This window comes from Lissotriton helveticus, chromosome 11 (assembly GCF_964261635.1).
Source record: "Lissotriton helveticus chromosome 11, aLisHel1.1, whole genome shotgun sequence".
Lineage (NCBI taxonomy): Eukaryota > Metazoa > Chordata > Amphibia > Caudata > Salamandridae > Lissotriton > Lissotriton helveticus.
This window is the reverse complement of record NC_136072.1, coordinates 930,479,091-930,493,277: the sequence shown is the minus strand read 5'-3', so window position 1 is coordinate 930,493,277 and position 14,187 is coordinate 930,479,091. Positions and strand designations below refer to the sequence as shown.

Genomic DNA, 14,187 nt, shown 5'->3' with positions numbered 1-14,187 from the left:
ATACTTATGTATCTGTATTACTACACACAGCCATCAGTCATTGTTTATGTGGTGGTTGTTGGCCACAGTTTTATTTCTCATTACATTCTCATATTTGTACAAAACCCCTGGACACCTTCTCGGAGCCGGGTGATAAATCATGATCATACATTATCATGATTAGGTATCACTCAGTGTCATTTGGACATCATAAATCAGGGGTCATAAATCAACGGGTAGCATAAATCATTCTGTCACAAATCTGTCATCATTTTGTTGTCATAATGTGTGTGGCCACTCCGCTGGCCACACGTTTGACCCCATCTTCTCAGCAAGCTCCCACGTCTTCTTCAACCGCACCACCGAACTCCACTGGACCGACCATCGCTGCATCCACTTAACCTTCCGGAAACCCACAACACACCACAGCACCCAGCAGATGCCCCGTCACCGCTGGAGCAAGGTCACCGAGGACCAGCTAACCACCACCCTCGCCCAGAGCCCACCAGCAGACCCGACCGACGCCGCAGCCCGTAGCCTCAGACAGTGGATGGACGACTGCGCCAACACCCTCGCCCCGCTCAAGAAGTCCTCCAACACCCATACCAGCAAGAGAGCCAGCTGGTTCACCGAAGACCTCGATGCCTTCAAGCAAACATGCCAAAAACTTGAAAAAGACTGGATCCGTGAACGAACACCGGAAAGCTACACAGCCCACAAGAATGCCACCCGCAGACACCACCACTTCATCAGTTCCGCCATAAGGACAACCTTCAAAGACCGCCTAGACAACAACGCACACAACAGCAAAGAGCTCTTCAACATCGTGAAGGAACTCTCCAACCCCAGCTCCAACACCAATGACATCCCACCGTCACAAGACCTGTGCGACTCGCTGGCCACCTTCTTCCATCGCAAGATCGCAGACATCCATGACAGCTTTGATACCGTCACCACCCCGGCAACCGTTGAGACCCCCGCTCCCACGACCACCAACCTCCTGCTCACCTGGACCAACATCAACGACGACGACACCATCAAGATCATGAACACCATCCACTACGGATTCCCGGAAGACCCTGCCAGCACCACATCTTCAACAAAGCCAGCAGCACCATCGCACCCCATCTCCAGAAAACCATCAACATCTCCTGTGAGACAGCAACCTTCCCGGAGAGCTGGAAGCACGCCGAGATCAAAGCCTTACTTAAGAAACCCAAGGCGGACCCCAAGGACCTCAAGAACTTCTGACCAATCTCCCTGCTTCCGGTCCCGGTGAAGGTCATAGAAAAAGGCCGTTAACAAGCAACTGACAAGCTTCCTCGAGGAGAACAGCAACCTGGACCTGTCCCAGTCCAGGTTCTGCAGCAACCACAGCACCGAAACTGCCCTCATCGCTGCCACCGACGACATCAGGACCCTGCTTGACAACGGAGAAACCTCGGCCCTCATCCTCCTGGACCTGTCAGCCGCCTTCGACACGGCCTTCCACCGCACACTACGAACATGCCTCCACAACGCCGGAATCCAAGAGAAGGCCCTGGACGGGACCACCTCCTTCTTCTCCGGCAGAACACAGAGCGTCCGCCTCCCCCCCTTACGCTCTGAAGCCACCGAGATCATCTGCAGTGTACCCAAAGGCTCATCCCTCAGCCCAACGTTGTTCAACGTCTACATGGCACTGCTCGCCCACGTCGCATGACGCCATGGCCTCAACATCATCTCCTATGCCGACGACACCCAGCTGATCCTCTCCCTCACCAAATACCCCCACACTGCCAAAACCAACCTCCACAAAGGAACGAAGGCCATCGCCGACTGGATGAGAAACAGCAGACTGAAGCTGAACTCTGACAAGATGGACGTCCTCATCCTCGGATCCACCCCCTCGGCCTGGGACGACTCCTGGTGGCCGACTGCACTAGGAGCACCCCTACACCCACCGACCACGCACGCAACCCAGGGGTCATCCTCAACTCCACCTTTTCCATGACGAAGCAGGTCAATGCTGTCTCCTCCTTCTGCTTCAACACCATCCACATGCTTTGCAGGATCTTCAAGTGGATCCTCACCGAAACAAGAAAGACGGTCAACCAGGCCCTCGTCAGCAGTAGACAGGACTACGGAAACGCACTCTACACAGGAGCCCCGGCCAAACTCCTGAAACTGCTCCAACATGTCCAGAACGACCTCCGCACGCCTGATCCTCAACATCCCTCGCTGCAGCCACATCACACCCCACTTGAGAGACTTGCACTCGCTCCCCATCAACAAGAGGATATCCTTCAAACTCCTCACCCACGCACACAAGGCACAACACAACACCGGACCAGCGTACCTCAACAGCTGACTCAACCTCTACACCCCCACCCGCCAGCTCAGCTCCGCAGACCGTGTCCTCGCCACCGTCCCCCCGGACCCGAAGAGTGACCGCCAGAGGCAGACCTCCTAACCTTCAGGAGACTTCTCAAGACCTGGCTCTTCGAACAGTAGCAGCTTCCCCCCCTAGCGCCTTAAGATCCTCACAGGTATGTAGTGTGCTTTATAAATGCTATGATTGATTGATTGATCAATCAGTTTGCATGAGCATCATACATCACCCGCCAATAGGCTATTATTTGTTGTCATAAATCACTCTACCTGATCATTTTAAATCAGCAGCCATAAATCATGGTCATAAATCATCGGGATGTCCTAAATCAGTCTGTCCCAAATCTGTCATCATTTTTTTGTCATGAATCATTCTGCGTGGGCATCATAAATCATCAGCCATAAATCATCGGCTGGTCATAAATCACTGGTTAGTCTTTTCCTCATTTGCATATCCTAGGGTCTCAAATCACCCTGACAGCTTGTAGATTGTTCTTTGTTTTCCACGCCCCTCTGCTTGTGGGGGGTAGCCTCTCCCTGGAGCCAGGCCCCAACTCACTACCTTGCTAGTCTCTTCTGCGCCCTGCCATCCGGTGGGGGCTGGGTTGCGAGTGCCGTCTCCGTTTGCTACCCCAATTTTTTTGTCAGGCGCACTCACCCAGCCGTGAAGCATTCCAGAGTGAGTGGCCCTCCTTCTACACACCGTACTGTCAATGTGTTTCCGTAACCAAATCAATACACCTTTTGTTTCCGCCCCTTTTGGTTGGGTTTGCGATCTTTTTGCGCACTCATCGCATGAGGGTAGCTTCTTCCCGGAGTTAGGACCCAGCTCGCTACCTTGTTGGAGTCTGTTGTGCCCTGCTGTCCGGCGGGGGCTACGATGCGAGTACCGTCTCAGTTTGATGCCCCCTTTGTTAGACAACTTCACTCAGCCGTGAGGCATCCCAAAGTGAGTGGCCTTACTCCCACACACTGCCCAGTGTGTCTCCATCGCCAATCATTGAATCATTAGTTCCTTTCGTCCCTGTCAGCTCTGCGACACTGCTGTTGTAGGTGTGGGTGGGTGGAACTCCAAATCCGTTGGCACCGCTCCCCCAGCACCCTCCCTTTGTTCTTGGGAAGGGGGAGGAGAAATCCTTAGGCGCTTTTCACCGTGCGGCCATTCCCAGCAGCACAAACCAGCGCTAACCAGATCCGTTCCCTGCAAGCTCTGGCGATCGTTATGGCGCCAGCCCTCGAGGCCCCCTTTAAGGGCGGCCTCTGCTATAACAGCCTCACTGCGCCCATTCCCGAAACCTTCCCATACTTGCGTTTCTGTATTACTACACACAGCCAACAGTCATTGTTTTTGTGGTGGTTGTTGGCCGCAGTTTTTTTACTCATTACATACGTCATATTTGTACAACTCCCCTGGACACCTACTCGGAGCCGGGGTCATAAATCATGATCATACATTATCATAATTGGGTATCACTCAGTGTCATTTGGACATCATTCATAAATCAACAGTCATAAATCATCGGGTACCATAAATCATTCTGTCACAAATCTGTCATCATTTTGTTGTCATAAATCATTCTACATGAGCATCATAAATCATCCGTAAATTGGCTATTACCTTTGTCATAAATCACTCTGCCTGATCATCATAAATCAGAAGCCATAAATCATGGTCATAAATCATCAGGATGTCATAAATCATTCTGTAACAAATCTGTCATCATTTTGTTATCATAAATCATTCTGCATGGGCATCATAAATTATCAGCCATAAATCATTGGCTGGTCATAAAGCACTGGTTAGTCTTTTGCTTGTTTGCATATCCTAGGGTCGTAAATCACCCTGACAGCTCATTGATTGTTCTTTGTTGTTTCCATGCCCCTTTGCCTGTAGGGGTAGCCATTCCCTGGAGCAAGGCCCCAACTCGCTACCTTGCTAGTCTCTCCTACTCCCTGCCGTCTGGCGGGGGCTGGGCTGCAAGTGCCATCTCTGTTTGCTACCCTGATGTTTTTTTTTTTGTCAGGCGCACTCACCCAGCCGTGTGGCATCCGAGAGTGAGTGGCCCTCCTTCTACACACCGCCCTGTCGGTGTGTTTCCGTAACCAAACCAATACACCTTTTGTTTCCGCCACGCGTCCAGGAAGGCTTCCGTCTTCCTGCTGCTCCCCCTACCCTGTGTCGTCCCTTTGCGCATCCTGCTGCTCTTTCTGTGGACCTGCCATGTCATCGCTCCACTCGAGCGCTAGGATACCCACCACTAGCCGTATCTCTGTGAGGCCGACGTCTGGCAAGCTCTGACGGCAATCTTCGCACAAACGCCATGGTGTGCTCTGCTCCATCTTTGCTATTAGGTCGTGGCGCGCTTGTGTCCTTTTTGGAGTTTTCCAGCACTGTCGCCTCTCCCCTCGAAATCCGATAGCGCCGCTCCCCCAGCTCCCTGATGTAAAGGTGAGCTGCCCAGGGGGAGCGTCGCCTTATACCCTCCTCCCCCTTTCTCTCCTCCCTTTGTTCTTGGGAAGGGGGAGGAGAGCTCCTTGGGCGCTTTTCGCCATGCGGCCTTTCCCGGAGGCGCAAACCTGAGCTAACCGGATACGTTTCCTGCGGGCTCTGGCGGCTGTTATGGCGCCGGCCCTCGAGGACCCCTTCGGGGCGGCCTCTGCTATAGCCTTCTGTTTTCGAAGTTTCACCATCTATTTTTTACAGGTGAATCTCGTTACTCCTTTCATTTAATTCCATTTACTCTGCATCTCGTTTCAGGCAACAACCTGTATTGAATCCAGCAGGATAAAGCTCTGCTTCCATTTCACGTGTATGGGATTCCATACTCTATTGGTTCTTGGCAATTTCTCCTTCAAATGTTGTTTGAGAAATGCCCTTTATTCTTATACATGTTAATTTCCTCCCCCTTAAAGTATAACAATATTACAGTGCAGTACTAACTTTAAAATAATATTATACTGTTTATTCTTTTTGTTATAATAGGGTTGTTCAATTGTACATGTCTTCTTGTTTTTGGCTTCCAACAGTCAAATGAGCACTCCTAACCCAAGATTAAAGGGGCTGTAAAATGCAAACATTCCTCAGCCCTCTGATTCAGCAGCACTTATATATGTGCAATACACACAAGGAGAGGCTTTTTTTTTACGTGCGCACCTGCTACCTTCCTGTACCACCTCATGCTGTGCACTGGTCCACCTCTCGCCTCCCCCTCTGGGTGCCCCTCCCACTCGTTTGTCTCTCTCTCGTAATCTCTGATACCTCTCACTCACTCTTGCTGCCTCTCACATTATTTATTTATTTATTTATTTTAAGAATTTATAAAGCGCAACTGTCACCATTGCAGGCATCCTGGCGCTAACAGAACCCAGAGAGAAGCGAGAACGCAGATACCGGGGAAGAGGCTAGCCAGGGAAAAGCCAGGTTTTCACCTTTTTTCTAAACTGCAAGAGTTCGTTAATTACCCTAATCTCGATGGGGAGAGTGTTCCAGAGTCTAGCGGCAGTCACCTCGAAGGATCTACCTCCAGCTCTGACCTTCCTAAATCTGGGAACAACTACCAGTTTAGCATCAGATGAGCGAAGCTGTCTGGTAGGGGCATACCAAACAAACTTGGATCTTAGAGGAGCTGGACCGCACCCGTGGAGAGCCCTAAAAACTATACAGAGTGCCTTAAATTGGATCCTCTGTCTAAGAGGAAGCCAGTGTAGTTTTTTCCAGGGCAGATGGTCCATGAGATCTTCTCAGCAGCCCCAAGGCCAATTTAGCAGCCGCAGATTGGACCCTTTGGAGCCTATCCAGTAGATACTCAGGGGACCCGAGCAGGAGGGCATTACAGTAGTCCAACCTGCTCAGGATGGTACATCTAACCACTTGGGCGCGAGCATGGAGGGGTAAGAGGGGCAGAACCTTCCTAAGTGAGCGAAGGATGGCAAAGCAACAAGCCGATGTTTTCTGTACATGGGTGTCCATGCTGAGCCCATGCTTCAGCATGACCCCTAGGTTGTGGACAGAATCCGCAGGCTGTACGTTGGAGCCAGATTCCGGGGGCCAGAAATTGTTAGGAAATGGTCGAGGGATCCTCGTTCCAGCGCTGAAAAGCACTTCGGTTTTCCCGACATTAAACTGAAGTGAATTGGCCTTTAACCACTTGACGTGTTCCGTAGGCAGTTGTGTAGGACCTCCACAGAGATAGAATCCTCTCCTTCCAAGGAGAGGATCATCTGCGTGTCATTGGCATAATTAACAATTCTGATGCCGAATCCTTTAATAAGCGAGATTAGTGGCCTGAGGTATACATTAAAGAGAATTGGGCTGATGGCAGAGCCCTGAGGAACTCCGTGCAATACCGGGGAAAAGGATGATTGAAAAGGAGGCACTGAAACTGCCTGCTGCCTATCCTGCAGAAAGGAATGGAACCTTGGTTCACTTCACGTCTTCGATCACAGTTTCTTTCCTGTGCCTTTTCAAGATTTCTGTCCTTCAAACCTATGCTCTCCTCCTTTTTTTGAGGTGTCTTCTGCGTACACATATGCACCCTCTTTATGTGTCTGTGCCCTTCTCTCCCCATCTCTCTTTTTCACACACTTTCTGCTCCTCTCTACGAAGTTCATTCACCACTTCATTCACAAAGTACTTAGCCCTCTCTCCCGTTCTATCTATTCTGTGCAGCTCTCACCCCTATCTATTCACCATGCCACCTAATTCCACTGCACAACACACAATTCCATCCCACACATTTCCACAATTAACAATTCAAATTCAAACCACATAATTCCACTCCAAACTACATATATCCACTCCTCTCCACTAAAAGCCATAAAACTTGGGGAACAGACATTGTCATTTACAACGCCAATAGCTCTAAAGCTACTAAATGCCCGACCTATTGCATTGCAAATGCTTGATTTTTAAAAGTTTTTTTATAAATCCTGAACCCAGTTCCAAGGAGCAGCGGAGACTTTAGCAGAGAAAATATTTATCGTATTAGGCATAATTCATATATGATCTTTTGTAAACAGAGCAACATAGTAGGGTTTGGATGAGTGTGAACCATCACAGCGATGACAGTGTGTGGGTTCTTATGTATGACCAGCTTCACTGTCCAGAATTCTCCATCACCATCATGTGTGATGTCTATGCAGCCTCCATCCATGCCCACCACTTAAGAAAATGGGTTGCAGATCTCTTACCTCCCAATACGATGATTTTCTTGCGGGTGTTCTCACTCAAAAAATGCTTGATAAGGTTGTATGCAACTGGGAACAACCTTGGAGCTGTAAATCAAGGCAAGGAATTAGATGGTTTGTATTATCTCAAACATAAACAATAGGTGTGGTTGCACTAAACACATGGGGCAGTAGACTTTGGTGCAGTCAAATGACGCAGAAATTATCATGAGAAACAAGCTACGCAATGTTTAACATTTCTAACATTGTCCGTACTTATAGTAAATGAACATACATTTCAATCTAATAGGAACCAAACAAAAAACAGGCGTCCACATACTAGATGAAATGTAACCGAAAGGGAATGGCTACAATAAAGTTGCTTCACTGTCTACTGAGGGGCAAGCAAAAGGAGGGCACTTTGTTCAGTTCTTTTCCAAGATATACCACATGCTACAAAGCATAGCCTTCAGGATGAGACTTATCACTCTGAGTTAGGGATTTGACTTATTATGGAGAAGATACTTGGTAAGACATTGATGTGTGTCAGATGTAGGAAATCCTAGGTACCAATATCACTAGCACTAGGCCATTAGTATTTCTTTCCCACGAATGCTCAACTGCGCACCTACTCGGGCCTCTATAGCCTTCCCCTTGAACGACTACAGTCTTGCTTGCAGCCCATCTATTTATTTCAGCTTCTGGCTAAGTGGTGGAGTCTCTGAAGAATGTTGCGTCATTGCTATCGCTTTTTTAGCCAGTAGGAAAACCAAATCGAGGAATCTGTTGCCTCCATTCTTGGGTTTAGGGCTGGCAAAAGATCCAAGAGACACTGAGTGAGGTGTGTGCAGATTCATCCTTCCCAGTGTCTAATCTAGTAAATCTGTAATTTCTTTTGAATATCTCTTGATCTTATAGCAGGCACATACTTTTTGAAAGATTCCACATCTACTGCACTGCACCTAGGACAAGACAGAACGTGTTGAGCAGGTATTTTATTAAGTCTCTTTGGTGTAAAAAATGTTCTGTGCGTAAAGTAAATTTGTATTTATAGAACTCTGGAGTGTCGAGAGATTTTTTTTGTATATTCTAAGATGTTTCTCATTTCCCATCTTCTATTTCTTTTATTTGAGTCATGCCAGGCAGGGCTTTATATTTTCATGTGAACGGTCCCACAATCTCACCTAAACTGATTATTCAGTGCGTCTGGCTCTGGGTTACCTGTTCCACATTTGCCACACAGTATGTTTGTCAGGATGCCATATAATTAGAATTGGCCACTGGGAAGTCCGTCCGTGCCCATCAGGTCAGTTAGTGATTTCTATATGCCCATGTCATTACACTCACATACCATTACTATCCCTACCCTTGTTCAGGCTGCATGCTGACTGGCTGTGAGAAAGCTGTGGGCCCTTGATATGCCCACATATGGGAGGCATAAGGTATATGCTGAAAACATCTTGGTTTCCAACAAGCAACACCTCTAACATTTCAATGCTCTTCAGAGCGGTCTGTGGCATCTACCATATATGATTCTCTGTCCAGTCAAGAGACCGGTCAGGACCCCTCAGCCTATCACATCTGTTGGCAATCCTGTTTCATGTAAATGGGTGTCACCCAGCTACTGTTTCTACCCATTGAAACTGCAAGGCTAAGTAGTATTTCTCAAAGTCTGGAGTGTTTAGGCATCATTCTTTTATAGGATATTTCAGATTTTCTAACACAAACCGGTGCCCTTGAAGCTAGCACCCATAAGCAAAGGGTAATAAAATAATACAGCAGATGTTAGAGCATCGCCATCTTGGCCAGTGCTGTTTTACCTGCGGTCGAGATTGGCACTGTGTTCTAGAATCTCATACAAGCCTTTCAAGGAGCGCATGGCTTGACCCATGTGTTTGGCCATCAAGCCGTCATCGACTTGATAAAGTTACAGTGCAAGGTACCTGAAGGGGCACCTTTCACACGTGGCTTTAAACGTCACCAGTTCAGCCCCCCTTCATTGGTTGAATCTAGAATGCAATTGACTTTCTCAAGTTGACAATGAGGCCCGAATAATGACCAGATTCATGAGGATGGCCGAAGTGGGTACTATGTTGGTCCATCAGAAATATAAATAGGTTGTCATCATGTGAGAAGATAGTCTTTGGGCCATCTTATGACCGAATATTCCTGTCAGCACTGCTGTTCTTCATTAGGCTGAAATGGCAGCACCGTTACCAGGGACAATAATAAGGGGGTGGATGGGCACCACTGCCTAGAGCCTGGGGTCACTTACACTGGTGTTTAAATTACCCTGCCTGTCATAGCTTTGGCAGTGGGATTGGCACACAGCATTGAAAGCCATTGGAGTATCCCCTCTCCGAATCCTGTACGTTAAAGCACGGTAGACATAATGTGAGCTATGGATATCAAACACCTTGCTGATGACTCTCGACATGACCATTAAATCAATCATTACTTGTGAAGCCTTATCACCCGTGAGCGTCTAACCAGGTGCTGCTATTGTACCCTGGTGTGCCTCCTCCAGGACCCTGAATAGCCTACGAAAGTTCTAGAATGTGTTACGGTTTGGAATGGAGCCACTTGGCTCTGACACACCAAGGAGGGTGCAGCAGGTAGATCCATTGGGCAAGGGTCTTGCTAGCTATCTTATAGTCTGTATTCAGCATTGACAAGGGCCTCCACGAGGTCCTGTCCAGAGGATCACGTTAGGGTTTGAATAGCGAAAGTATAAGCAATTCACCTCAACGCAGGTGCTATAAAACCCCACAAGTAGGCAAACGGAAGTTAAGAATGGACTAAATGTGCTCTTATGCCAGCAGTGCCAAAAGCAGCTAACACCGGCATGACCAGGGACAGCCTGAAAAGGCAGGATACTGTAGACTCCACTGCTTTTGTCAAGATGTCTACCTGCTACCAACATTACTGTTGTACTTCCCCTGGGAGCTGTCAAGAAAACCCATCTCTGACCAAGGGATTCAAGGTCTCTATACGGACCAGGAACCCTTTATTTACCTGCTGTGCATACAGGCAGCTCGCAAACAAACCGTATAAATTGTGCAGTGACTTTTTTCGATCAGCCTGTCATTTTTTAATGGGATCTATGTACAAATAGGTCACGTCACAAAAGGTCCATTAGGAGAGTGTTGTATGTTGACCTGGCTCACTAATGTTAATCAAGTCATAATTTGTGACTCCTGGTGAATGGCTACAAAAACAGGAATTGTGGCCTAGAAGGTACCTCCGACTCCCATTTTTGCATTTGCTTTCCTTAGTGGAATAATTTTTTTTAAGCGGGATTCTGTTTTTTAAAAAATGTTACGTGATTGGGAGCAAATTAAGGGTAGCAACCCATGGTCCAATGGTCTACTGCCTGCACCCTTCAATGCCCCAAAAGTCAAAGCTGTTCCAGGGGGACAGCTTTGCCTGAGAGGTCAGTAACTGATCAACAGATTGTGGCCACAATTGAAATCGCAAAGCACTGATAAATTCCACTGCGACTCCCAAATAGATGAAGGAAGCCCCTTTCACACTCTGTCCTATTTGCAATTTTTTTATGGTTCGCAAACTCAATTTAACAAGTCGGAAAGGCATTTCTGACTCACTAATGGGGGTTAGTAACTACGTATGGCTGTTCTGACGATGTAATCCCTGTCATCAGGGTCGGCATCAGGGCTGTGCGACTGGTGTGGCCGCACTGGGCAACAACTCGTGAAGAGGGTGCTGACCTCGTTTGAGACGCTGTGTTTAGCAGTAACTTATGATTGGAGGGATGAGGGTCCCTTTTGCCTAGTGGTAGGGAGAGAATAAGAGGAGGCAGTCATGGAGTGTGGGGGCGCCAAAATTGATTGCTGCACTGGGCGTCACCAGTGCTAAAGCCGGCCCTGCCTGTGATTTTGTAAAAAATGGGATTGGTGCCACAGAAGGTCTTTGTGCATGAAGCCGTTTGTTATTCCTAATGATTTTGGGAGAGGGGACTTCCCACTCCTAGCATGATCCCATGAGAAGTGATAGCCACTGATGTATGAATGTGACTGAATGTGAGTTACAAGATCATAGTAAAAGAAACCACCTTTGATTTTCTTCCCACAATTTTTGCTGCTGTTGTATTTTTAACATAGGAACAAGGTGACAAAACTGTTTTCCCAGTAAGTTAGTTTTTGGGCGTGTGTGCTGAGAGATAGGGGGCAGGTCAAGACATTTGTGATAGTGGGATGCATTGAGAATTTTGTAAATGGCTTGGAGAAGTATTAGTGAGATTAGCTCTCTTCTGAGTCTGTTTTGGTGCTAATATAGACAAACTAGATCAGTCCTGTGACAGGAGCCATTCCTCTGTTTCACCACACATTGTGTGCTGGTGATGAGCCAAAGTTAGCTCATCGGTCAGCACGTGATGAGCATTGTGTTCTTCCCTTTTGTCTTCTTTTTGCATTGGTCTGCACACAATTCAGGGCGCGATTTTGATTGCGCTAATGGTAACCATCAGCCAACCCAGGTATTGACACATGCACTAACTTTACAACTGAGCAACAATGGTCCTATTTAACATAAGCTCTCTGTGCAAGTCATCTTCATTTTAGCTGTTAATGGCTCACTGAGCTGTCTCCAAGAGCTTATAGTCCTGAGTAACTGATTATGAGCCTAAATAGGATTAACTATCCAATAGTAGACAGCTGTTTGCCGCCATCTTGATGGATGTGCTCGGTGCAGTGCTGATGGCTGCCCTCGCTGACCTCGGTTGTCTTTGCAGAGGGACCCTGGTTTCCTGCCTTGTGAACACTTATAACTCCAGATAGCTTCTCCAGCTGTAGTGCGAGTCTAAACTTCTCCACCTCACATATACCCAGTGCTACTTTCACCAATAGCTTTCCTCTGTGTGCTGAAATCCTTGTCCTTAATGCGGAGTGTTGTAAGGATGAATATCAGTTTCTGACAGTGCAAGGAGGAAACAACGCTCCCAATCTTTTTTTAGGTTGAGCCTAGCGGCAGCGCGCATGCACTGCTCGCTCTGTGAGGCATGCTGTCAGTGTATGCAGTGGAAGCCCCGCCCACTCGCCACCTATATTTTTTATTGGCTTGCGTCATTGTCTTTTGTAAACGCTGGCTTCCAATTCATTATACGGCTTGTTAGTCCTTCCTGGGTACCTCCTTGTCGCCATTTGTTACCGCCCATAAGGACTAGACCTTTGACTTGGCTCGTTACACAGTCTGCTTTCTCTAGTAGGTAAACACTATTTTATTTATTTATAAAGTTTTTAACACTAAAGGGTACAATGGGGTTTGCTTTGTTGGATTTGCATGCTGAGCATGGCGCCTGTTTAGGGACACCGCGCTCCGTTTAAATGGAATTTTTTTAAGTTTGATGTTTTTATTTTATCCCGGTCTCATCGGTTTCAGTTACGATTCTGCCCTACCGTTTAAATACCAAGGAACTTGGATATTGACGAGTTACAGCTGCCCTTTATAAATATATAAGGTAACTTGAGAACATTGGTTCGTTATATTTTCTGTGAATAACAATACATTTTAAAATGTTACAATATGTGTCTGGTTGTTTTTCACTAGGATGAACGTAATTAACCGTATTTGATAGATTACATCCTCACGACTGGAGTATTATTTTGAGCATATAAAGGTACTCATAAATATATAAGGTAACCCGAGGAGATTGGTCCGTTAAATTTTCTGTGTATAACAATACACTTTAAAATATTAGAATATGTGTCTCTGGTTGTTTTTTACTAGGACGAACGTAATGAACCGTGTTTGATAGATTACATCTTCGCGACTGGAGTTTTATTTTGAGCCTATGAAGGTACCCATAATCAACCGAGACATGGTATTCTGTGGTTGACACGGTTTCTTATTTTGCAACCGCTTTATGCATAGTGTGTTTTTTCGTAGGTCTCGATCATAGACCGCTAATTAAGTGTGGTTTTCCTGTCACGAATATCGAGAGTAGACTTATCGTGGGATCATCTTCATCATAGTAAGAACTACTTTATTATATATTTATAAGAACATACCAGTCCATACAGTTTGTAATAATATGTGCCGCTATCTCTAAATAAATGAACTATAATTCGATCGACATAGCCAATTCTACTATGGGTCTTCTAGATCAAATGCCCCCCCCCATAATATCAGTCCTGGGTTAAGTTAAAGAGTTTTTTGGGGCTCTAACATTATCATGCCCCATTGCAACAGAAGCATGCTTCTATAAAATAGACTATTATAATAAATGAAATTTAAACTTGCAAATTACAGTTTTTGTTCAAAAATTATTTTTATTGCTTAATACATGATTGCACGTTTTTCAAGATATTCTGCTTTAATTCTATCTAAGGATTGGATCCTTGTGAATAATCCACCCCAAACAGTTCATCTGATGCATTATACACTTAGAAGTGACAACATTTAGAGAAGGAACATTATGATGTAAGTTTTTCTTTCTTAAATGATTGGGCCGTATTAAGAATAGGGGCTCTTTGGTACATGCTTATATTTATTTACACGTTGATATTTTTGGGAAGAGGACGAATCTATGTTCCTTTTTATATAAGACATATTCCCCTGTAGGTCTATGGCTGTACTGTGAATAGGGTATACTCTTGGAATGATTATCTTTTTTCGTTAGGAATTACCATCATAAAACAAATGACCTTGGCAGAC

At 46.4% G+C, this 14,187-nt stretch overlaps 1 protein-coding gene across 1 annotated transcript in view; it reads right to left on the bottom strand.

Annotated features, from left to right (window-relative positions):
* LOC144791328 (SEC14-like protein 2) overlaps positions 1-14,187 on the bottom strand; it is a 326,084-nt gene that overhangs the window by 72,482 nt on the left and 239,415 nt on the right. The window contains exon 8 of the mRNA XM_078666003.1: positions 7,540-7,623. Coding sequence (XP_078522129.1) covers positions 7,540-7,623 — 84 coding nt within the window. The remainder of the gene's footprint in view (positions 1-7,539; positions 7,624-14,187) is intronic.